The sequence below is a fragment of the Sus scrofa genome, chromosome 2, assembly GCF_000003025.6.
Source record: "Sus scrofa isolate TJ Tabasco breed Duroc chromosome 2, Sscrofa11.1, whole genome shotgun sequence".
In the NCBI taxonomy this organism is placed as follows: Eukaryota; Metazoa; Chordata; class Mammalia; order Artiodactyla; family Suidae; genus Sus; species Sus scrofa.
Window position 1 is genome coordinate 39685114 of NC_010444.4, and position 25735 is coordinate 39710848.

The following is a 25735-nucleotide window of genomic DNA, read 5'->3' on the forward strand; positions in this document are numbered from 1 at the left end:
CAGACCTAGCTCTTTGCACCTTATCTAGGCTCCGAACTCACTCAGCTCCCTCCTTCTCTGAATCATCGCAGTTGATTTCTCCCTCTGGACCAGCCTTTGTCAGAGAGCGGGGGCTGTGGACCAGCTTCTGAACACTCACGTGATCGATCATGCTTGTCAAAAATACAAATTCTTGGAGTTCTCGTCGTGGTGCAGCAGAAACGAATCTGACTAGGAACCATGAGGTTGCAGGTTTGATCCCTGGCCTCGCTTAGTGGGTTAAGGAACTGGTGTCGCCGTGAACTGTGGTGTAGCTTGCAGATGCAGCTTGGATCCCGAGTTGCTGTGGCTGTGATGTAGGCTGGCAGCTGTAGATTTGACCCCTAGCCTGGGAACCTCCATATGCCATGGGTGGCGCCCCAAAAAGACAAAAAAAAAATACAAATTCTTGGGCCTCATCCAAATCTGCAAAATCAGAGTCTCTGACGCTGAGGCCTAGGAGTCTACATATTTCACAATCTCCCTGGTCATATGGATGCACAGTGGAGTTTAAGAAACACTGGGTAAGCAATGAAGTCCTGCTGTAGAGCACTGGGAACTATATCTAGCTACTTGTGATGGAGCATGGTAATGTGAGAAAAATAATATATATGTGTGTGTGTGAGAGAGAGAGAGACGGGGTCACTTTTCTATACAGGAGAAAATTGACAGAACACTATAAACCAACTATAATGGAAAAAATAAAAATCATTATTAAAAAAAACCACTTATTTTGGGAGGAGGAAGTGGTACACGCTCAGCATCTCTCTGGCCCCACAGGACCTTGCTTTGCACGCTCCCTTTCCTGTTAATAACTGTCTGAAAGAATGAATTAATTGGTTTCCGTATTGCCAAATTACACTAATATAATTGAGTTCTGCCATCTCATTTCCCGACTGCATTCTCCCTGCCCTTACTAGAGAGGTTTCTATCCATATATTAGAGTAGAGTAGAAAACACACACACACATACACACACACACACACACACCCGAGACCTAGCACTTATGGAGGATGCATCACATACCAGGCACTTGCCACATGCTCCATACACTTTATGGCATCTCATGTGCAGAGCAGCCCTGGGACAACCTGACCCATGTGCTTCTGGAGCAGCTGAGGAAGAAAGGGCAAGTTTATCAGCAACTCACCCAACGCTGCGCCTTACAAGGACAGAGCTGGAATCCAAACCCCAGTCTGTGTGGTCATGACAACGTGGTCTCACCCACTTCATTATCCTGACTTCTCTGAAAGAGCTGGTCTCAAATCCAAGAGATCTCCCCCCAGACTGTGCAGCAGAGTCCCCTGCAGAGGCATGGGAGATACAGATGCCGAAGCCCTGGCCCAGGCCTAGATCTGGAAGGGAGACGTCTGGACATGTGTTCTGTTTTGACAGCTCCACGTGGTCCTGGCAAAGAATGACTGGCCGTGCGCCCAGGTCATGCGGCTTGTTCAAGTAGGGTCTGGAGAGAAAATGCAAGTTTCTTGACTCTAAGAACAGTGCTCTTTCAGCTTCTCCACGCTGCTCACATGCTATGATGCTGCCAGCAGTTGAAGTGTTTTTTCGAGCCTCTCAAGAGCATCTGGACACACACACACATGCACGCACACACACCCATGCATATATACACACACTCACAACCATCTTAGCATCAGGCTCATCATCTTTCGGTCATGGCACAGCTTCCCTATTCCCATCAGGGCCCAGCCTGGACTTGACGGGGGCTGGGGATGCCCCTCCTCCAGGTGACTTGATGGCATTAAACGAGACAAATCTTGGGGAGCTGGGGAAGGAAGAGAAGCCCCCCTCGACTCCCTCCACCATTTTGGACTCCGGAGCGAGGCCACCAAATCTCCTTTCTCCACCTGCAGTGGCCCATGCCTGCCTGGGCCAGGGGTATGTGCAAAAACGGGCAGTTTCTGCAGCACCAGTGACCATGTGAGCTGCTTTTCAACAGCTCCGATTTATACAGAATGAGGCAAAAAAGCTCTCACGTCAGCGTTAGACAATAATTTCACCAAACAGCCTGATTCAGAGGCCCAATTAATCTACTCCGCTCTTCTCAATGGGCTGTCTGCAAATCAATCCCCAGCCATAGCAAGACTGAAAGAAACACCTCAGCAGGGGGACAGATTACATTGGCACAGCACCTTCCCATTGCCAGGGCTTCCCTAGGCAGGGATGCAGAGCCCAGCGTGGCCACCAGAGCGAGCCCCTCCCATTGGTACTCCAAGATGCACTCCTTCACAACCCCACGCTGCAATCATGTGATGCAATCTCCCGCTGCAATGCAAGGAGAATTGGAAGAAGACCTCCAAACAGCAGAGGATCCTGGGAGGTAGGCTCTGCTCAGACTGGAGGAATGGCTGTCCTCCCTTTGCAGAAGGGGTGAGAGGATCTCACAGCTCACTATGAGAAGGGTTGGGATGGACCTGCTTCCAGCTCCTGAAAGATGCCTTCTCGACCAGCCCAGAGCACAGAGGCAGAGAGGAGAGCCAGGGTCCTCTGATCCTGAGCTCCCAGGTTAAAGACCAGATCTCCCTTCTGTCTGCAGTTACTGGACAGATCACAGCCTCCTGTCACGCTGACCAAGCTACAAAGCCCAGTGCACAGGTGAATAAGACTGAGCGATGTAAGAAAGGCAGTGGCCACGGACTCTAGAAGTCTCTTGTATGATTCGCTCTTCTAGGGTTACCCTGTCCACCCCCCACCCCATCCCTAATCACAGAGTGATTAAAGACCTGCGCCGCCAGATGGAGGAGGCAGCTGAGTATTTACAGGAAGGAGCTTTCTCTTCAATATTTCTGAAGGATTCAGGGCAGAAATGTCCCTCTGCTTCTCAAACTTTAATTTGCCTGTGATAGATCTTGGGGTTGGGTTAAAATGCAAGTTCTGATTCCAAGGCTCTGGTGCTAGGCCCGAGGCTCTGCATTTCTATCAAGCCTCCAGATGATGCCATTACTGCTGGTACACAGAACGTACTATTATTACCAAGGGTCAAAGCATCAGAGGGGGCCAGAAGAAAGAAAGAAAGGAAGGAAAGAAGGAGGGAGGAAGGGAGGAGGAAGGAGGGGTGGGAATAGAGAAGGAGAGAAGGAAGGGAAACTAAAGACAGAGTGGAATTGGTGTACGCGGGCAAATCCAATTCTCACCTCCACGTACTACTGTGGATCCAGCCCTAAACTTGGACCAAGTAAGAGTCTAGTCGTAGGGTAGGAATTCCCCAACCTGATCAAAAGTATTACCTCTTCCCAGCCAACTCACTCACATTGCTGCATTAAGACATTGATCATTACAGTAAGACACACTCATCCACCCTTTGCAAAAAGAGCCCCTACAAAAGATGCAAAACTGTCAAAGGGAGGACAGTTTGACCTATTAGCATCTTAAGGAACACACTGTAGGTTTCTTAGTAGTGTCTGTAGAAATAGTGAATAGCATTCTCTAATAAAAGAGTAGCTTACTTAAGCATCCTGGACTGGGGAGTCAGACCTAGATGCTAGTCCCAGACCTGCCTGAAATCTTGCACGAGTCCCTGTTGTTTAGTCACTAAATGTTGAGTAAGCACCTACTACGTGCTGGACACTGTTCTAGGTACGGGGGATACAACTTTGAACAAGATAGACAAAGCCGTTGTTCTCGTGGAGCTGAAAGTCTCACAGAGGAAGACACAAGACAAATAAATGCATAACATGTCTGGAGGAGAAACTGCTCTGATTCTGGAGAAAAATAAAGCAAGGTAAGAAGACATAAAAGGATGGATTGCTATTTTATATAGGATGGTCAGAAACAGCACCTTTATAAAGTAGCATCTAGGCAGAGACTGAGGGCAAGGGAATGAGCCATGTGAATATCTAGGAAGGCACTCTAGGCAGAAAGAATAGCAAGGGCAAAGGCCCTGAGGCTCTGCTTCGTCATCTATAAAATAAAGAGGTGAGGAAACAGGGTCTTTGTGATAGAGTTCTAAGGTTCTGGAACCCATGGATCAGGAGCAGGAGAGGCTTTGGAGGCTGGGAGGAAACGACCTGTGCTGTGTGAATGGACCAGGGTGGACCTACAGGCCACCTTGACAGCCCCTTCCTTTTCGACAGTCTGATACAGCTCTCTTTCCAAGTCTGTTTCGAGGAGCAAATCAGCCAGTTGTTTTTAAGAAACAAAAATAATCTGTCCTGTTAAGGGAGAGATATTTTAAAACCACTGAATGGATTTTTCCTTCCCAGCTTTTTTTTTTTATTGATACATCTCTTCTCCTTCCAGTTCTAAAATAAGCACCCTGTCTGCCCATACACGAATCCAAAGGCAACAAAACACACTGCAGATGGCGTGGGCCTGGAAAGAGCCAGGCGGAGGTCGCTTGGAAGGCACCAGACCTGGAGAAAATACACCAGGACAGCCTGGCCAGCCCGGCCTCGCCCATGGCCTGCTTCCTCCGAATCCAGGTGACGAGACGTTCTTCAAAACAGCAGTGGAATGTGGTGAGAGTTGGCATTTGCAAATGACAAATTTCTGACCGAATTCCAGTTCTTTGGGATGGAAAACCAGCAGCTTCCTGTTACAAAATGTACCAACAGTTCATGCCTAATACATGGGTGTGGGCAAGGCATATACTTCAAATCTAAATTTGGCTAAAAATATAACAAAGCCGGCATATTTTTAGCCAGGTAAACATTTCTGGGGACTAGGTCAAATTTATATTAGTCTCTGCTCTGCAATCCAGAGAAGAAATGATTCCAAATGAGTAAGAAGCAGGGACCCAAGGGGAAAGCCACACAGTCCTCCACACTGATTCCTAGTGACCAACTCCAGTCTGGCAGTGCTTCCCAGCACTATCATCATTTATCCTTTCCCACTAGAAAGGCAGCACCTTTTAAAGAACAGAGCCCCAGGCTACTTGAAGAAGGCAAGTCTGAGTTGGATTTTACTACCTCTCATGATGAAAAACCTTTCAGCAATTTGTTTTTGTTTGTTTGTTTGTTTGTTTGTTTTGCCTTTTTGCCATTTCTTGGGCCGCTCCCAAGGCATATGGAGATTCCCAGGCTAGGGGTCAAATGGGAGCTGTAGTCACCGGCCTACGCCAGAGCCACAGCAACTCGGGATCCGAGCCGTGTCTGCGACCTACACCACAGCTCAGGGCAACACCGGATCCTTAACCCACTGAGCAAGGGCGGGGATCAAACCCTCAACCTCATGGTTCCTAGTCGGATTCGCTAACCACTGAGCCACGATGGGAACTCCAGCAATTTATTTTCCCTCCCTGTGTCTCTCTCCTTCCCACCCTCAACTAGATTTGGGTGTAGTTAGAAGCAGCACTGAGGGGAGTTCCCTGGTGGCCTAATGGGTTAAGGATCTGATGTTGTCACTGCTGTGGCACAGGTGTGATCCCTGGTCTGGGGACTTGTGCATGTCCAGGCATAGCCAAGAAAAAAAAAAGCTAAAACCAAAAAACAACAAAGAGGAAGCAGCACTGAAGAAGGATCATGCTGGGGGTAAGGATGCAGGCTCCACCAGCTCTGCTGAGTTTCAGGCCTGGCTCCTCCACATGCAGGTGACCTTGGGCGGGTTGTTTATACTCTATGTGCCTTGGTTCACCTATAAAATGGAGATAATAACAAAAGGGCCTACCTCAGCGGTCATTGCTTTTGTGATGACTAAATGGGAAGGAAAATCCATATAAAATGCTTAGAAGAATGCCTAGCACATAGTAAGTGCTCATTAAATAACAGCGATCTTAATCTACCCCTTGTCCAGCATTTTTACATACACTGTTGCTTTGATCTGCATGACCTCTTGAACACTTTCCCTGGAGCGACTAAGGCTTAGTGGGACGGACTTGTCCAAGGTGCAGTTCAACAACTATTTCTTGAGTGCCTACTGTGTCCAGGCCCTACACCAGCACTTGGAAAGGTGGATGTTTGGTAAATAAATGGGAAATGGGATCTTCATGCAGTTTCTCTGACTTCCAACCTGGGGGTGTCTAAGATGCGAGGAAGAAAAAGCACAGATGTGAAACTAGAAAGTGACTCCATGTGGTCTCAGTTAAGTTACAGACCTCCTTGGAGCCTTGCACAAGAACTGGATGAACTGCCACCAGCCTTATCACACGGTGAGGCTTAAATGAGATGATGTATGGAGAGTATGCGGCCCAAGGAGTGGTCCAAAGGTGGTCTGTTGCCACAGTTAAATCATCCGTAAAGGGACCCTGGTTTTCAGATCCACGGAGCCAAATGCAAAAGCTTTCAAATATGAAGGAATTAAGAAAACAGACTTGTGGTTGCCAAGGCGGCAGGGGAATGGGAGAGGGGTGGAATGGGAGTTTGGGATTAGCAGATGCAAACTAGTATATATAGAATGGATAAACAACAAGGTCCTACTGTGTAGCACAGGGAACTACATTCAATATCCTGTGATAAACTATAATGGAAAAGAATATGAAAAAGAATGTGTATATATATGTGTGAGTGTGTGTGTATATATATATATATATATGCACATCTGGATCACTTTGCTGTACAGCAGAAGTCAATCCAACATTGTAAATCAACTATACTTCAATAAAATTAAAATTTTTAAAAAGAATAGCTACCTTAACTACTTAGTAGATAGAGGGGAAAAGAACAGAGCTTTGGGCTGGTTCCAATTCTTGAAACCACATCTGATCACCATGAGTGAGGTAGGAAGAACACTGGGCCAGGAGTCAGGGGACCAGTGTTGGCTCTGCCCTCAGAGCTGGGTGACCATGGGCCAGTCATGCCCCTCTCTGGGTTATGTTTCCCCATCTCCACAACAGAACTATGGGAACAGATGGCCTCCAGGTCTACGGTAGCTCAGTCATTGTAAACACCTAGTCTACAGAGGCACAGGACACTAAGCAGCCATCCCAAGTGAGCCTGATTCTTCTTTGTCTTCTTTTTTTTTTTTTTTTGTCTCTTTAGGGTTGTACCCATAGCATATGGATGTTTCCAGGCTAGGGGTCCAATTGGAGCTGTAGCCACTGTCCTAAGGCACAGCCACGGCACAGCCATGTGGGATCCGAGCGCCACACGGCAACACTGGATCCTTAACCCACTGAGGATCCGTTAACCTGACTAGTGTGCATGGGGATGCGAGTTCAGAACTAGCAACCTAGTCAGGTTTGTTACCGCTGAACCACAACAACTCTGAGCCTGATTCTTCCAAATTTGGTTTTGTCACCCAATTGGTACTTTTTCCCCCAGGGCTTGCCTTCCTCTGTCCAGAGAGAGTTAGCAGGCACGGTTCACACTCTGGAAGGTCTGACAACTCTGGGATGCTCCTGGCCCTCATATTTTGACGTCAACATGCGTCACTCCCAGGTCTGAAAAGAATCAAAGCAAAACAGCATGAAATGGGGACTGTCTGCAGAGCTGTGGCCCAGGGGCCTGAGGCAGGAGGAGAGGAAAGAGGTCCTGCCAGCTGTTAGGCACATGGACCTGCCAGGCCCAGCAGGACAGGGGTGACCTGGGGGACAGCAGGCAGAGCAGCAAGACGAGGAGACAGGGCCCAGATTGCAGCAACATGGGAGCAAAAGCTAATGGGGCTCCTCATTCTGTTAAGTACAACAGGCTGAGACCAGCATGGGAGGCCCAATAAGAAAGAGACCACGGGACAGCCAAGGCCAGGGAAACGGGGAGCAGGCTCTAGGAAAAGAGTTCAGAGGTTTGGTTTCTTAAAGCGGCACCTCAATATGGGACTCAGGCCTCTTCCAATTACTGGCAGAAGGAGGCAGTCGGGAAGAGCAGGGATTCTGGATCTGGAAACACCCAGGTTGGAATTCTGCCACTGTTCACACCAGCTGTGTGACCTGAAAAAAGTTCCATGACCTCTCTCTGGCATCTCCCTGCTGACTGCTTACTTTTATCCTTGCTGATAAGACGGGATCAATAACTTGGGCTCAGAAAGTTAGTGTAAGGCTGAAGTGAGATTACGTATGGAAATGACACACAAATGGTTGCAGCGATCATTGTTCCTAGGAGGCTAGTCCCATCCTCTCCCCCTATTTTTTTAACAGACAATATCTTTCTACTTGCAACAATCCCATGAAGTGGTTGTCACCAGCTCCTTGGACGTCTTGGAAACGTGAATTTAGAGAATATAATCTGCACATATACTTTAACATACTGAAAGCATAGTCTTATAGACTGAATGTTTATGTGTCTTCAAGTTCACGTTAAAGTCTTAACCCTCAATGTGATGGTATTTGAAGATGGGGCCTTTGGGAGATAAATAGACTGAATGTTTGTGTGCTTTCAAGTTCATATGTTAAAGTGCTAACCCTCAATGTGACGGTATTTGGAGATGGGGCCTTTGGGAGAGAATTAGGTTTAGATAAGGTCATTGGGGGTTTAGAGTAGGCCATCCATCCTCTTTTCCTAACCAACGAAAATGCTTCAGAACCCTTCTCAGGTCCCCCTTCCAAAGTTGTTGGGTGGGGAGAGATGGGGAATCTGCTAAATCCCTCCAAGACCCACGGTGTTCTCCCTGCTCGATGCTTCTAGTCTCCTGTACCACCATGACTGCATCCTGACAGATCTTCTTCCAGTGGAGCATCCAGAGAGCTTGGATGCTGGGAACACTTGTGTAAATGAATCTGCCTCCCTCCTCTACCCAGCTAGCTGAGTTTTCCCAATATCTGGTGATGGAGAGCTTTGACACTGGCCTCGCTGTGTCTCCTATGCTTGGCCACCCACCATCACGTGATTGTCTCAGCTCACGTGCCATGAGGGAGTCCTGCAGAACCCATATGGCTTAGTCACAGCTTTGTGAACATAGTCAGAGCTCAATATCCACTTAATCCTGCTTCCCAATTCTTTCTCTTATCTTCCCCCTCCCGTCCTTCTTTTCTTCTGCAAATATGATCTAAGAACCTACTCTGTGTTGATCTTACAACAACAGATATCAAGAGAGACACATCCCTGACCTCAGGGAAGCCATGGTCTTGCTATGGGAGCACATAGGAGAGAGACCACATCTGCACCATGGTGGTGGTGAAGGGCTTCCTAGAGGAGGTGACGCTAAGACCGAACTTGAATGGGTAAAGGATGGGGAGGGTTTAGCCAGTCAAAGGAATCGTGAGTTGACAGGAGAGAAAGAGGCTTGAAGCAGAAAAAGAGCTTGCTTCCACACACATGCCTTACCTTCTCCATGCCTAGAGAAGTAAAATTCAAGCAAGAGTTTTCGTATTTTAAAAAATCTCTTTTAGAATATGAAGAAGAATATATTTCTATAACTGAATCAATTTGCTGTATAGCAGAAATAAACCCGACATGGTAAATCAACTCTACTTCCACAAAATAAAATAAAAATCTCTTTCATATTTTCAACCTTGGAAACATCTTAGGTTTTTATAAGAGATTATCAGATCAATCTGGATCTTAATGATTTCCATAAAATTTGAGCAACCATTCTCATGAAAGATGAGGAATGAAGCCAAGATTCTCACACTACACCAGAAAGGAGATAAGGAGTCCAGATCCTAAATCCAGTGAAACAAACTTGGCCAGGCTATTTATTGAGAGTGAGTAGATACAAACACACACACACACACTCTTACTTCATTTATGTTCTCATGGATACACCACAGATGTCAAGGGGATTACTAATGTGTACTCTTTAGCCAAGACTTTGTTTTGTTTCCCAACATTTTATTTTGAGAATTTTCAAACACTGAAAAGTTGAAAGAATTGCACGTCTATCTTCACCTGGATTCACCATTTGTTAAGATTTTGCAACATTTGCTTTCTCCTTTTATCTTCAGATATATTCAACTCATCTTCTTTTTCCTGAACCATTTGAGAGTGGGTTGCTGACATCAAGATACTTTACCTCTAGGAGTTGCTGTTGAGGCTCAGCAGTAGCTAGTGGCTAGTATCCAAGAGGCTAGTATCCATGAGGACATGGATTCAATCCCTGGTCTCACTCACAGTGTTACCATGAGCCGTGGTGTAGGCCACAGACACAGCTCAGATCCCTTATTGCTGTGGCTGTGGTGTTGGCTGGCAGCTACAGCTTTGATTGGACCCGTAGCCTGGGAACCTCCATATGCCACAATTGCAGCCCTAAAAATACAAAATATATATATATATATATATATATATATATATATATATATATATATTCTTCACCTCTAAATATTTCAGCATGTATCTCCCCCAAAATGGACATTTTTGTACATTATTTCCAAACCATTAACATCAAGAGAATAGTACTAACATAAAATCTGTATTCAGATATCTCCAATAATCTCCAAAATGACCTTTCTAGCATTTATGGTTTTGCTTGTCAAGGGTCTCTCACTGGATCTGTTTGTCCTAGCTCTTTTGTCTCCTTTTCTAGAATAGTTCTCCATCTACCTTTATTTTTTTTTTTAATCTTTCATGACATTAGCAGTTTTGAAGATCCCAAGCCTGTTGTCTTAAAGAATGATCCATAATCTGAATTTATCTGATTGCTTTCACATGTCAACAAATGATCGGAGTTCCCGTCGTGGCGCAGTGGTTAACGAATCCGACTAGGAACCATGAGGTTGTGGGTTCGATCCCTGCCCTTGCTCAGTGGGTTAACGATCCAGCGTTGCCGTGAGCTGTGGTATAGGCCGCAGACGTGGCTCAGATCCCGCGTTGCTGTGGCTCTGGTGTAGGCTGGCAGCTACAACTCCGATTGGACCCCTAGCCTGGAAACTTCCATATGCCGTGGGAGCGGCCCAGGAAATGGCAAAAAGACCAAAAAAAAAAAAAAAAAACAAATGATCGAATTCCCCATTTTCCCCTTCTTCTGTCCAGAACCAGCTCTGCCAGGTACACAGGGATAACACTTTTTGTGGACCTTGTGGCCTCAGAGCACTTGGAATTTTACAAATCCCAGAGGGTATGACTGATATGATGAAGCAGCTAATATTTATTTAAACTTGGATTAATATTTTCAATATTTCCAAACTCTGGGGCAGAGGGGAGGAGCCAGATGTCATATATACCATGCCAAAGGAAATTGTACAACAATTTGATTCCATATTAACAATGGCTTTTCACTTGGAAACAACCTAAATGTCCTTTGATAGATGATTACATTAAGAAAATGTGGTAGATATATACAATGGAATACTACTCAGCCATAAAAAATAATGCCATTTCCGCAACATGGATGGAACTAGAAACTCTCATACTAAGTGAAGTCAGAAAGAGAAAGACAAATACCATATGATATCACTTATATTTGGAATCTAATAAATGGAACAAATGAAACTACCTACAGAAAAGAAATGAACTCAAGGACTTGGAGAACAGACTTGTGGTTGCCAAAAGGGAGGGGGAGCGAGTGGGATGGACTGGGAGTTTGGGTAGATGCAAATAATTGCATTTGGAGTGGATAGACAATGAGATCCTGCTGTATGGCACAGGGAACTATATCTAATCACTTGCGATGCAATATGATGGAGGATAATGTGAGAAAAAGAATATATATATATATACATATATATATATATATATGGCTGGGTCACTTTGCTGTACAGCAGATATTGACAGAACATTATAAATCAACTAGAACAGAAAAAATAAAAATCTTTAAAAAATGGCTTTTAGGATTTTTTTTTAAAAAGTGCTTTCACACTTGCTGTTTCAGAACCTTGACTTTGAGGGAGTTCCCGTTGTGGCGCAGTGGTTAACGAATCTGACTAGGAACCATGAGGTTGTGGTTCGGTCCCTACCCTTGCTCAGTGGGTTAACGATCCAGCGTTGCCGTGAACTGTGCCGTGAGCTGTGGTGTAGGTTGCAGACGCGGCTCGGATCCGACGTTGCTGTGGCTCTGGCGTAGGCCAGTGGCTACGGCTCCGATTCGACCCCTAGCCTGGGAACCTCCATATGCCGCAGGAGCGGCCCAAAGAAATAGCAAAAAGACCAAAAAAAAAAAAAAAAAAAAAAAAGAAAAGAACCTTGACTTTGAGATCAAACAGATAAGGGTTCAAATTCTGAGTCTATCACATGCCAGTTGCACAACTTGGAAAAGCAGCTTAACCTCTCTCACCCTTGGTTTCTTTAAAGGGTATTTATGGTATAAGATGCTTAAACCAGTGTCTCATTCATAATGATCACCTCCATTAAGCTTCACAACAACTCTTCAAAAAAAGGTAGAGCAAGTATCATCCCATCCATTTTATAGATGACGCAAACAGAGCTCAAAAGACCATATCATTTATTGAAAGTCATGCAGTCAAGTATCAAAAGAGACAAAACTAGAACCAGCGTTGCTGACTCAGAGCTATCATTTCTATTCTCTTCGGGAAGTAGCTTCTACCTAATGAGATTTTGTGAGAATTGAATGAAAACATACATGCCTGGTGCCATGCATTATGCCAGGAAAAGGCAAAGCTTTGTCAGTGTGAGTGCCCATTATCATAATTACTTTTACTGTGTCACACTTGTGAGTAACTGATTTTGTTCAAAGGCTCCAAAAGAACCTCATAATTATCTTGATAAGCCCCCATCCTACCCTATCTTCTCACTTATGGAGGCAGAGGAGGTTGGCACAAACCAAAATTCACTGAAGGTAGTACAGTTTCATTTAGAAGGAGAGAGAAAATATGCTGAGCCTGAGGGGCCATTGTTTGCAAAACACAAGAGAGGGTCTGTTTTCCTTGGGAAATGGAGCACTAAATCATGAGTCATTCCCTACGTTCTGTGTGGGCAACTTGGGGTTCCTGTGAAAACTTTTGTGTCACTCGCTAGTGTCTTGTGTGTACTGAAGCACAAAAGCCTGACCCACTTTTGTTCCCAAAAATCACATGAACCATTCTGCCCAAGACATTCTAGGGACACACTGTCCATCTGCTTGAACAATGTGACCAAGAGACAGAGTCACCATTGAAACTGGCCCTGTGGCTATTCGTAAAGCACCACTGGGCAGCTGGCCATGCCTTGGGGCACCTTAATGACCAAACTGATCACAAGGTCCAGCTCCCACCACAATCATGACAGCCTAAAGGGAAGAGGACTTTCCTTCTGCCTTCAGAACAATAAGAAGTCATGCAGAGGTCCAATCAATGGGACTTTCCATTCGTGGTCCCTGGTAGCACCATTGGACCGGCCAGTTCCACTCATCCACCTTAAGAGTGCCAACTCTGCGTGTACAATAAGTTTGGTTTGCAGCAGATCCCTCAGCTTGGTTAGGGCTATGGAGATGGCATGTTTGGGCCCAAGCTGTGGAGGTTTCTTTTCACAGCTCTGGATGTGCCTCATTTAGAAGACATTGTTCTTAATTTACTCTTGCCCCGCATTTATCTAACCAAAGCCCCACTGTGCTCTCTGCTTTTCACAGTGCTAGTCATCTGCCCTCCATGCAATCAGCCATGCACGTGGGAGACAGAGAGGTAGGACGTAAAGAACATGAGCTTGGAATGAGGCAGATCTGGTTTCCAAACTTGGCTCTGACCTTGGGTAATAAAAATAGGCAATAATGCATATTCCTTGCTTATTACATGCCAAGCTCTGTGCTCAGCAACCTACTTGTATTACCTCATTGAATCCTCGCAGACAACTTATAAGCATCACCATTTCTGCTTTATAGATGAAGACACTGACATTAAAAGCTGTTGAGTAACTTGCCCAAAGCCTGGATTAGAACCCAGGTCTGTCTCTTGATTAAGTCTAATCTACCATTTAAAACTGTCTCCAAGTGATAACTTCCTTTGGTTTCAGCTTCCTCAAATGACAGGCATGGACTACTTTATATTTTATCCAGTTTCTTCTTCTTTTTTTTTTTTTTTTTTTTTTGTCTTTTTTGCCATTTCTTGGGCCGCTCCCGCGGCATATGGAAGTTCCCAGGCTAGGGGTCTAATCAGAGCTGTAGCTGCCAGCCTACGCCAGAGCCACAGCAACGCGGGATCCGAGCCGAGTCTGTGACCTACACCACAGCTCACGACAACGCTGGATCGTTAACCCACTGAGCAAGGGCAGGGATCGAACCCACAACCTCATGGTTCCTAGTCGGATTCGTTAACCACTGCGCCACGACGGGAACTCCCTTTTATCCAGTTTCTTATGCCTCACATTAGAATTTATACACACACCCACATATATACATACATATATACACAAATATGAAATCACTGCAGTCTACTGCCTGGCACAAAGCAGATGCCCCATAACTATTCCCTTCTTTGCTGATGAGACTGATTCTAAGAAATAAGAATCTCTGACCTTAAGCCAAAATCTCACTGGGTGGTTTGGCTTTTTCAGACTGGCTTCAGGAGCTTCACTAAGGCCTAATTAAAACACCTCTCTAAAGGCTACATCTCTTATGTCTTATAAATAAATAAAACGGGACACCAAGATTTGGTGCTGCAATCTTGGTCCCACCACAGGAAGGGAGTGTGAGAAGTGGGAAGCAAACCTAGCTATTCAGAAAGCTGGAAATCAGGCTGTAATTCCTCCAGCCTGGCCTTTGATGTGTGTGAGCTTACATGTGCTCATTATTTTAAGTTGTTCCATGTGTATATATTTGTATATGTGTATGTATGTGTATATATACACATATCCAGAAGTAGATGTATTTATACACACATACATATATACACACACGTAATGATACCCTAAATTAGCCACCCATCCCACCCTTCAAGTGTCTTCAGAAAATTAACCCCTGGAATAAGCAATAATATGTGAACTATAAACATTCTTCCAAGCTGGCAGATAACCACACTACGCATTCCCCTCCAAGAGCTGAGGAAGAGAAGAAAGGGAATAACACAATAGCAGAAAAATGCACTAATCAAATCCATAATCAACTTTGATGATGGAGCAAGGATTCTAATCAAAACACAATGGGGCAAAGCTGCAACAGGTTGTACGCTTGGAGCTGCGCTCTCTTCCCAGCGGCCTCGCCTGAGCTTTCCTTTTAAACATCTAAAACACCCACAGAGGATTTCAATCACTTCTAATTACTTTTTTTAAAGAAATGAGTTGCAAGTGGAACACCGGGCTCCTAAAACCAGGAAATATCAAAGTATTATACATATAATTCTTCCCCCCACGCAACTGCTTCTTAAAAAATAGGTTAACCTCTCCTCCAACAGCTCACGAGCATTCCTTATCTGAAGGTCGGCTGGACAGGGTTTCTGAACTAACACAGCGCAGGTCTCTAAAACAATTCTTAGCACATGGTCATAATTTATACACCATGTTAACAGAGCAGATGCTATAAATGTTCGTTCTTGGGGGAAGGCCCAGGTATCCCAGCACCAGGAAGGGAATTCGGGAGGGATGGGTGGCGAAGAGCTGTTCCACTCCTCAGGGGTCGAAGCCCCTGCTGTAGGTTTGTGGGAGGGATTCAAGGTGAGGGGCTTGGCGAGTTGACAGTGGGGCTGCACCTAAAAGCTATTTGCTGGCTACGTTAGGTCTTTTCACACTTGATGGAGATGGAGAGCAGGTTTGAGGGAGAACAGGCTGTCACTAGCTGAGAGTTAATAAAAACCATGAGAGTGGCCTCCTTTCCCCTCTAACTACCATGTTGAATATTCTGAACCCTAAGCTAATAATAATAATCACTGTCATTTCCCAAGGGTCTGCTATGAACCAGGTCTTTTATGGACATCATCGCTCCACTTTTTCACAACGACCCTGCATGCTCAGGATTACTATCCACCACGAAGCCAGCATGCAAATCCAGTCCTTCTACTGGAGAAGCCTTTGTTCTTTGCTCATCATCCCTTTTTAAAAGGAAGATATGGAAGGTGTTCTGTGAAGGTGCAGTGTCCCTGGGGCGACATCAACTCCTGCTCTGCACGACCGCTTGGCCCTGCTCTTCCTCCTTCCCTGGCACACTCAGCTCACCCCATCCCCTCCGCCACCCAGCCATTCCTGCCAGGATGTGGAGCCTGCCATCTCCTGCCTCCTCCATGAGGTCCTCTGGACTTCTCCAGCCATTGTGGCTTTCCCCACTTTCTTTGAGCCCAAGTCTACCTCTCAGCCTTTGTGTTGTGCACGCATGCTCTTGGTACATCAGGTATGCCTCCCAACTATAATATGTCCAAGGCCCAGGCTGGGTCTCTGGACCCTGTACCTCGGCCAGAGCATGAAGGAGGGAGGCAGCTATGAAGCGTGGAAGACCTGTAGGCTAGAAGCCAGACCAGCCTGAGCTGGACTCCCGGCTCCACCCTCCTGGAGCAGGATGACCCAGAGTATGTTTCTCTTCCTTGCTGAATCTCACTCCTCCAGCTCAACAACTAGAGCGGAGGTCTTAGAAATCTGGCCTGCGAGTAATCGGAAAGTCCCTATGATTTTCTCACTTTAACATTCTGGTTAAGCACATGGAGTCCAGAACCAGGCTGTCCAAATCCTAACCCTACTTCTGCTACTCATGGGGTTAGGTAACCAGTCTTTGCCTCAGTTTTCTCATGTGGAAAATGAGAATGAAAACACCTCACTAGATTGTTTTAGGAATCAAATGAGGTCTTTTAGAACAATTCCTGGCACATAGGAAGTGCTATGTGATGACTTGCCATGATTATATTATTGTTGCTAAAGAAAATATTATAGCAAATCATTGTCATAGAAAATGTTATAGCTGCTTTAAGTGTTGCTGTGAGGGTGAAATTAGATCATATGTAAAGAGCCTGGCACATCAGGCTCTCAACAAGTGGTCACACCCTTCCCCCATCTTCCTACCATGCCTGATGCTGGGTAAATCCCTGTGAACCGAATGATACCTTCTCAGGGCTGGAGAGGATAAGCTATGCCTTTTCTCACTGAGAGGCTATTAGATCTACATACAATAAGGCCCCATCTCTTGGTTTAGCAGTACATATAGCTCATTTTATTAGGTATTTCCTATTTGCCAGACACTGGGCTTTGCATATGTTACTTATCCATGTATATAAATATGTATATATAAACACATGTATGTATGATGACACCTTACGTATGTTTCTCTTAATTCTCACAATTTGCATGGTTGTTGATGCCCATTTTTACAGATGGGGACACTGAGGCCCAGAGAGGTTAACTGACTAGGTCACCCAGCTAGGACCTGGTGGAGACAGGACACCACAGACATCCATTTGAGTTTAAAGCCTGTGCTACTGATCACTGCACAACCCAGCCTTCTCTCCAAAGCCCCCTGAAGAAAGGGGGGGTCAGAGGCCCCAAGGTATCCTTTGCCATTTAACACATCATCTCTTGAGTATCTTCTGGTGATAAATACCAGGTTTTGAATCTAGGCTTACCAGATGTCAAGCCAGACACCATCCTCAAGCCATATGGAGAGGCTTTCCTGGATGGTGAATGGGCACTATGTTGGGAAGAAGAGTAGGAAAGCCCTGCCCAAAGATGGGGAAGACCCTTTGCCAATGTCACTCTGATTCCAGGGTGGGGCAGTGAGAACAAAGATCTGTGCCTGGCACAGAGAAGAGCCCACAGACATCCTGGCAGACATGGATAGAGGAACAGTAGGCTGGTAAAAACCAGCATAGCCCACTGGGAAGTGGCCAATTTCCTTAGCAGTCCAACCAAACCATCCTCAGGGTCAGTGTCCAAAGTCCCATGGAGGGCAAGGCAGGTGGACGGGGGGTAGCCTGGGGACTGTGGGCCAAGGCCAAGTGTGAGAAGACAAGCCTTGAGGGAACTGGACCATGCCAATCCCTCTGGCAGCAGCTGGACATCATGTTTTTCAGGGAAGAGAGTGATGAATCACCTTCTCAGAGCCTGCCCATCCCGAGTCCTCTGACAATGTTTGCTAAATGAATGTCAGATGGGCAATGCAGGACTATTCCATGGTCCACTTTCCCTCTCATTCCTCGGGTCCTCCTCATCAGGCTGGAGCATGTGTGTCACATCCTGGAGTCACTGCTCTGGCCTCCCACATACTGCCCACCACACCTTATAAGCCACACCTCTAGAGGTGGAGGGGAAACCCTCACAAGAGTGCAACCTCAAGCTCAGTCCCATTTCAAAGCCCGCTGTACAAACCCTGTGATGAATAGCAGAAAAAGAGTGCAGAGCACAAAACTCTAGCAGAGACAGGCCCTGGGAGCATCGGGGGAAATCTTGCCTTCCTCCCACACGCCATCACTCAAACCTGTCAGCTTCCAAAAATGTTTAGCAAGTGCAGCAGCAAGGGGCATGCTTATCAGCCTGGCGTGGGAGCTTAATCTGCTTGGAGGGCCTTCTCCAGCCTGGAGTTCCAAAAGTCTGCTTACAATTAGCTTCCAGCTCCAGTTCCTCCATCAGAAAGGCTAGGAATGTGTTGAGTTCTTGCCTCTGATCAGAGAAAGCTCCAGGAGAAGGTGGAGACAGTGTCAGCAGAGATTAAGTGCCAAAAAGGTCAGCTGGTCTGTTGCCACTTCCCTGACACCAGCCCCAAACTACCTCCCCCGCTGGCTTCCCGCCTCTCCTGACCGGGACAGTCACATCCGTCAGGTTTGCCTGTCCCCAAAAGTCCCTGCTGACTAGCTGCCAAGAAAATACAGCATGCCCCTGCTCCCTCCTACCAGAAGAGGGAAAAAAAGCAGCAGAGAGGGCAGGAGGCCAGGAGAACCTGATTGGCCCTTGTTGATTTCCTTAAAAGAGACTGCATGGCTAGGGCCTGTCACCCAGCCGAATTGGGTGATGCGGGCTCTGTCTAGAAAGGTAGAAGTCACCCAATTCTTTTCAAGCCATCCCTCCACCCCCACCTCCAGTCACCCAGGCTACCGGCACCAGAACCTACTACCCAAGAAGGAGGGGCTTAGCTTCGGGCCGCCATTCTGAAGCAGCCACCCCGGCCCCACCGCAACCGCCAGCCAGCCGGGACGCTAGGAGTCTCCAGCTGCCTGCCTCGGCTGGTGCACTGGGAGCTCCTACTGCAGTCCCAGCGCCGTGTCTGGAATCCTCTCAGCCCAAAGGATGGCGCAGGGACAGGCATCTTCAAGCCGGGAAGCAGGTACACTGCCAGCCCCAGATCCTTTTTCCCCCGGATCTTGCAGCCAGGCCAGGGCGCCGTGAAGCCCAATGAGGCCTCAGACCATTCCTTCGCAGGGACGGAATCTCTGCAGAACCGACAGACACACAGCTACCGCCGCAGACATTGCCTTCTTTGGGGCCAAGCCCTCAACATGCAGAAACTGACATTTCCAGCGCCGCGCACGTTTTTCTGAGATCCCCGACCATGCACCCCCACCCCCACCTCAAGGAAACAGCAGACGAGTCCGCAACCCGGTCTTGCACAGCTCCTTAAGGCAAACCTCGGTCACCCGGGCCACACCCACTGACCAGCCCACTCTCCGCGCGCATTCCCCAATCTGCCGGCCTAAGTGGAACGGTTTCCACTCCTAGCACACAGGGTAGCCCTTTCCTCTTTCCAGGTGTGCCAACCAATCCCCTCAAAAAAGTATTCACCCTTCCCCCAGAATAGTGCCCCTGCACACAGCGCCTCTCACCTGGGTATCGAACCCGTTTTCCACCGAGCCGCTCATCCGCAGTGGGAGCCCCTCCCCCGTCGGCTCTTGCAGCCCCTGCGATTTCAGGGGGATCTGGCTAGGGTAGGTGGTCTTGCTCACTTCCACCTTGCTTCCCAACTTGAGATAGCAGGGCTGGGGGCCGGCCCGGGCTGGGGGCACGTGCAGGATGGGTGCGGCGCTGTGCACGGGTTTGGGTAGTCCCGACTTCATTTTGGAGGCGACCAGGATGGCCGGCATCTTCTCCCGGGGCTTCGGCTTTCCCAGCACGTCCCTGGCAGCGGCGGCGGAGGCGACCGCTAAAGGCAGCGCGGGCAGCAGAGGAGGCGCCGGGCTTCGGCCCGCAAGGCGCCCACCACCAGCCGAAGGAAAGAAAAAGAAAAAAGAAAAAAAAAAAATCCCCGGACCCGGGATCTCGGAGCAATCCGGCGAGGGCGCCTTCGGGGTGTGGGGATACGGCCGAGGACTGGTCGCTGCTCTCAGCTGGTCCCACCTGGACGGATGCTGCAGCCTGGTTTCACGCCGGTCTTGAGTGGTCTGTTCAAGGGTTCTGGGAGCTCAAGAGCTGTTGCCTCTTGCGATTCTCCTCCTGGGAACCCAAGGCTTGGACGCCCATATTAACCTGTCACTGCATCTCCGAAGTGAGGAGGCTCCTTTGGAAGACAAGTGGCGGGGACCCACGCCTCCCGCTCCGGGAGGTTGTGGGTTGTGAACTGGCGATCTAAGGAGCCAGCAGCAGAAGGGAGGGAAAGAGCGATAGGAGGAAGGAGAGGGAGGGCGCACAGAGCTGGAGATGTCTTCACCTAGAGACAGCTGCTGCCCTGATCGCTAGCACCGCAATGTCACCCGCGACGCAGAGGCGCGGCGAGAGCCCCCGAAAGGTCTCTTTAGGCGTGACAGTCAGTCACCACTGCCGGAAGCCCCCTGGACAGATAGCACCTCAGCGCCTGCGGATTGCACATGCTCCGTATGTTATAGTGCAGCAAGGCTGTGGCCGTGGGGCGCGGGCACCGGGACACGCGGCTGGCAGGCTGGGCAGGGTAGAGCGAGACAGCGACCGCCGCGCTTCCCGAGAAGGCTGCGCCGGCTGCGGGGCTCCGCGCAGGGGAGGACAGTCTGCGACCCGCGCGGCTGCGGCGCGCGCTGACAGCCCGGGCCGCCCCGACACTCCGATTGGCCCGCGGCGGGCCAATCAGAGGCCGCGGCTCTCACTGCAAAGGGGGCGTGGCCTCAACTCCCAGGCCGCCTCCGAAACTCTGGCCGCAAGTACAAAGCGGGCTGGTGGCCGCTCTGCAGCGCTGCTCCCGCCGCGCGCTTCCCTGTGGGCCGACACCCCCGCGTCCCTGAAACCTTTTGAAAAATGCCCTTTCGAACGCAAGCTCCCGCCTGGGGGCTTGGCGGGTACGGATCGGGGGAAGTTTGTTTCCTTTTTCAAATTGTTCTGGTCACCTTAACGGTCTGAGGCTTCCGGAGTCGCGCCTGCAGCCCCGCGGCCCCCCATCTGGTCTGGGCAGGGCCGTTCCTCTTCTCCCGCGTTAAAGACGCGCCAGCCATTTCTTCTCTTTTGCCAGCTCTTCCAGGCGGGCTGGGGGGCCTCGGAATAGCTTCCTCTCCAACTTTCAAAGACAGCACATTTCACTTAACTATTTGAAGTATTTATAGGCAAATACAATACCCTGAGAAGCCTCCTGCCCCAAGACAGCTCCTGCTTGCAACCTACCACAGACTGTAATTAGAGTGGCCAGAGGAAGCCAGGAGAAGCTCCATGACCCGGATGGCTCAGGCCAAGTCTCTCTGCGTTTAATGTAGGAGCCCCTCCCTGTCCGCGCGTGGGAAGCACCGGCTCCACAGGTTCCTCGACTTTAATTCCCCCGAGAATTTGTCTCAGGTACCCAATGGGTTTCTCGCTGGGAATTGGAAGATATGATATGGGCAGGCCAGACCCCTCTAATTCATAGGAGAGCTTTCACCCAGTAGAACTTCCGGATTTAAATCAGGCAAGTTCTTTGACTTTGCATCCATCCTTATAAAGCTTTGGTTTTCACTTAGAGTAAGGAGGGGGTTTGACTATGTATGTACTATACCCTGTTGTTTGAATAAATGAGATAGCTTATGACGGTCCTTTAGCATAGGTCCCTGGAGAAGTGAGAGCCCAGTAGAAATTGGGTATTATTCCCCTCCACCTTTTTTTTGTTTTGTTTTTTAGGGCCTCACCCGAGGCACATGGAGGAACTTAGGCTAGGGGTCTAATCAGAGCTGTAGCGCCGGCCTAAGCCACAGCCACAGCAACGCAGGATCCGAGCAGTGTCTGCGACCTACACCACAGCTCACTGCAACGCGGGATCCTTAACCTACTGAGTGAGGCCAGGGATCTAACCCCAAACCTCATGGTTCCTAGTCGTTACCGTTGCGCCACTACGGGAACTCCGTTATTCCTATTATTGAATTACTGCTACTTGCAAACAGCTCCCCCCCAACCCAGTGATCACTGTTTATAAGTTGTTTGTCTCTCCTCTGTCTCTGAGATACAGATTTTCACAGTATGTTCACCCTATAGCCTGGTTTTCAGTGCTGATAGCATTTATTTGTCATTATTCAGATCTCAGGAAACTTCAAAGTTTTAAAACAATCTCTTAAAGCAGCATTAAGAAATGAGATGACTTTTTACCCTGCCCTGTTCTCTCTCCCCACCTTATCTCCACCAGTTCTATGTAGCAACTTTGTACTCTAGTGAGGCTGAAATGTACAGTCTTGTATATAATTTCAAGTATTCCTTCCTCTGAAATTAAAGCACATATGGTCTGTGCCACTTACTTAGCACTCAGCCCTTTATCATCTGATGCCACCTTTTTATTTATCATTTTATGTTTATTTTCCTCTTAAGGAGTAGGCCTCTTGGAGTTCTCATCATGGCTCAGCAGGTTAAGCACCCAACATTGTATCCTGGAGGAGGTGAGTTCCATATGCTGCCTCACTCAGTGGGTTAAGGATCTGGCATTGTCAGCAAGCTGTGATGTAGGTCTCAGATGCAGTTCAGATCTGGCTTTGCTGTGGTTGTGGCACAGGCTGGCAGCTGCAGCTCAGATTTGACCCCCTTGCCTTCGAACTTCCTCCTACACAGGTGCGGCCCTAAAAAGAATTGAAAAAAAAAAAAAAAAAAGAGTAGGCCTTTTGAAGTTAGGAACTGTGTTCTTAGGCTTCACCAGATTCTCTTAGCACTGAGTATAATGCTGTGGACAGGATAGCTACCCAGATTGTTATTGAATGAACGAGTGAATGGTACTAGCAGCAGTTCTCCAAGGGGAGGGGCTTTTAGATACAGGTACATAAGGTATTAAACCTTGGAACTCTCCTTACCAGAAAGCTCGTTCTACCAGATGTAGCAAGAGTTGTAGAAATATATTGCAGTCTTCAACTTTAAAGGTCATGGAAATATTCCAAAGTATTTCCATGGCCCTAGTGCAGTTTTTCTCAGTGTGGTCCCGCAGACCACCGGCAGCAGCATCAACACCTGGAATTTTGTTTGGAAAGCCCCACCCCAGACCTTCTGAGTCAAAAGTCCTAGAGGTGGGGCCGGGTGATCTAGGTTTACCAAGTATGTAATCCAGTGATTCTGATGCACTCTGAAGTTTCAAAACTTCCACCCTAATGAATATATCATGCATTCAGTGCTCTTCTAGGGCTGCTTAAGCCTTAATATACATAAGAATTACTGGAGATCTGGCTAAAATACAAATTCTAATTCAGCAGGTCTGGAATGGGGCTGAGATTCCGGTTTCAGAGGAAGCTCTCAGGTGACACCCAGGCTGGTGGTCTGGAGCTCCCACTTTGAGTAGCAAGGCTAAACCATAGTTGCAAAGTGGTTTCATCTCAAGGGCCAACTCTAGTGAACTGACTTTGTGTCACACTGTGCTGAGTAGAATTCTGAGGGCCCATCTGTTTAGTTAAGTTGGAAACAGCAGCCTGATCAATTAATAACGTCTGTCTTGGGTACAGAAATAGAAGTAGTGACATGTATGCTATGTATTTGCCAACTTGGAGCTCCCATTTACATTATATTTGCTACCAGAGTAATTTTTTGGATTCTGATCCCCTCAAAGATGAACTAATAGAAAAACACAGTGCATTCTCTTTTAAAGAGTACCTCTTCCCAATACTCTGGGATTTGGCAAACATGACCATTCGCCTTAACCTTGTGTGATTTATTTAACTGAAGGCTAATAGTTTCTCATCTTTCTTGAAGGAAAATGAGTGAATCTTTCCGCCTATTTCCAAATTTCTTGCCCTGCTTCCTCATCACTTTTAGTATTATTTGCTCTTTCCTGGAACATTTTTTCATTTCCCTTTATATCTTTCCTATAAACCCTCATTTCCTTCTTTTTTTTTTTTAATGATTTTTATTTTTATTTTGTCTTTTTTTTGCTATTTCTTGGGCCGCTCCTGCGGCATATGGAGGTTCCCAGGCTAGGGGTCGAATCAGAGCTGTAGCCGCCAGCCTACGCCAGAGCCACAGCAACGCAGGATCCGAGCCACGTCTGCAACCTACACCACAGCTCACGGCAATGCCGGATCGTTAACCCACTGAGCAAGGGCAGGGACCGAACCTGCAACCTCATGGTTCCTAGTCGGATTCGTTAACCACTGCGCCACGAGGGGAACTCCCCTCATTTCCTTCTTTAAAGCAAAAGTAATTCGTCATTACAACCAGACAAGAGGAAAAAACAGTTTTTCCCCCCTGGGTCAAAATAGATAATTGCAAGATTCCTCCTTAAATAAGACCATCTCAAATTATAAAAATATCCTATAAAGTTACTCCTTCCACATGGCTGCTGTTTGAACATGAATGAAGTCATTTTAAACCAATAAGTTTGGCAAGCATTGGTCGTTAAGAAGTCACTGGTCCAGAAACTAGCATAAGCTGTTTTGGAAAGAACACACTATCCAGGTTTTTTGAGAAAAAAAATCCGTTATTTTTTATAATATGCACTATGGACAGTCCACTGTTTTAAATCCCAACTTTGACAACCCTTCCTTTGTTCTGTCTGACTCTAAACTTTCAACATCACCCAAATGCCAGCTTGAAACATATAATCAAAGCTCTCAGGACCACTGAATCATCCCAAGAGTTTGGACAAATCTGTGCTTGTTAAGAGCCACCCTCAAATAGGGATGTGCCAGCTGCATCTTCAGTATCAGCCACTGGTGATTAGTTGAGTGGAAATTAGGCTTCAGAGCTGACCTGCCAGTGACCAGCCCCATCAACCCATCTTTTATCTGAGTTCAAGACCCTCGGCTATTCCTGACCTTCCAAGAAGATAATCTCGTGAGAGGCTGAAGCATCTAAACCTCATCCTACCACAAAAAATGCAGGATCTGGGGAAAGAATCAACAGGCTCTTGAAGATCCCTGCCTATAAATGATGGAGGGACACATCACAAGTCTCTGGAAGGTTCTAACAAGCAAAACAGCCTTGAGTTTTGGAGTGAAAAAGAAATCAGACTAGCTTATTTTCAAAAATGCACTTCTTAATTCTAGATGATATGAGTTGGCAACTTTTGATACATATCTCCAGGGTGGCACAAATTCTCACCTGTTGGTAGTGGCTGAATTGAGAGTGTTCCCATTTCAGGCTGCAGAGAAATTGGGGTAAGAACTTAAAACAGCTATTTAGAAAGTCTGCTCACCCCATCACCTCCTCCATTAGCTTCTAACCTACTGTCTTCCAGAGGGATCTGGGTTTTTTTTTGTTTTGCTTTTTTAACGGTACCCTGGGCATATGGAAGGCCAGGGATCAAATCCAAGCCACAACTGTGACTTAACCATAGCCACATCAACACCAGTTTCTTAACCCACTGTGCCAGCTGGTGGTGGGGGTGGAGAGGGGGATGGAACCCACACTTCAGCAACAACCAGAGCTGCCACAAGGACATGCTGGATCCTTAACCTGCTGTGCCACAGCAGGAACTCTCTGGGCTGTATTTTGAAAGCTGAAGACTGTAGGGTTTTTCTCACCTGTAGATGCTGGAATGTAAGGAGTATGTGTGACTGTGTGTGTGTTGTGTGTGTGTTTATAGGTGTCTGAGGCAATAGCCTTGACTAAATGTCGAACAACTATATAGTAAACTATTTGTTAATCAGATATGATGGGGCTCAGTTATTAATTCAGCAAATCAATGGTTGAGAGCCAGAGTTCCCATCGTGGCTCAGCGGTTAATGAACCCAACTAGCATCCATGAAAATGTGGGTTCAATCCCTGGCCTCGCTTAGTGGGTTAAGGAT

The 25735-nt window shown here is 47.3% G+C and overlaps 2 protein-coding genes across 12 annotated transcripts in view; one reads left to right on the plus strand and one right to left on the minus strand.

Moving 5' to 3' along the window:
- NAV2 (neuron navigator 2) overlaps positions 1–25735 on the minus strand; it is an 819601-nt gene that overhangs the window by 421175 nt on the left and 372691 nt on the right. For 6 of the 11 annotated variants that reach the window (XM_021085308.1, XM_021085307.1, XM_021085305.1 and 3 more), the window contains exon 1: positions 19439–20569. The exons of 3 other annotated variants lie outside the window; for them this stretch is intronic. In XM_021085308.1, the coding sequence (XP_020940967.1) occupies positions 19439–19696 (258 nt within the window). In that variant the 5' untranslated portion in view covers positions 19697–20569. Of the gene's footprint in view, positions 1–19438; positions 20622–25735 lie in introns of those variants that run through there. 2 more of the 11 variants (XM_021085306.1, XM_021085304.1) reach the window with 1 other exon arrangement.
- Positions 20296–22601, plus strand: LOC106509396. Its single transcript, XM_013994487.2, has one exon. It carries the CDS (start codon positions 20296–20298, stop codon positions 20908–20910), a length of 615 nt encoding a protein of 204 aa, XP_013849941.1. The 3' UTR covers positions 20911–22601.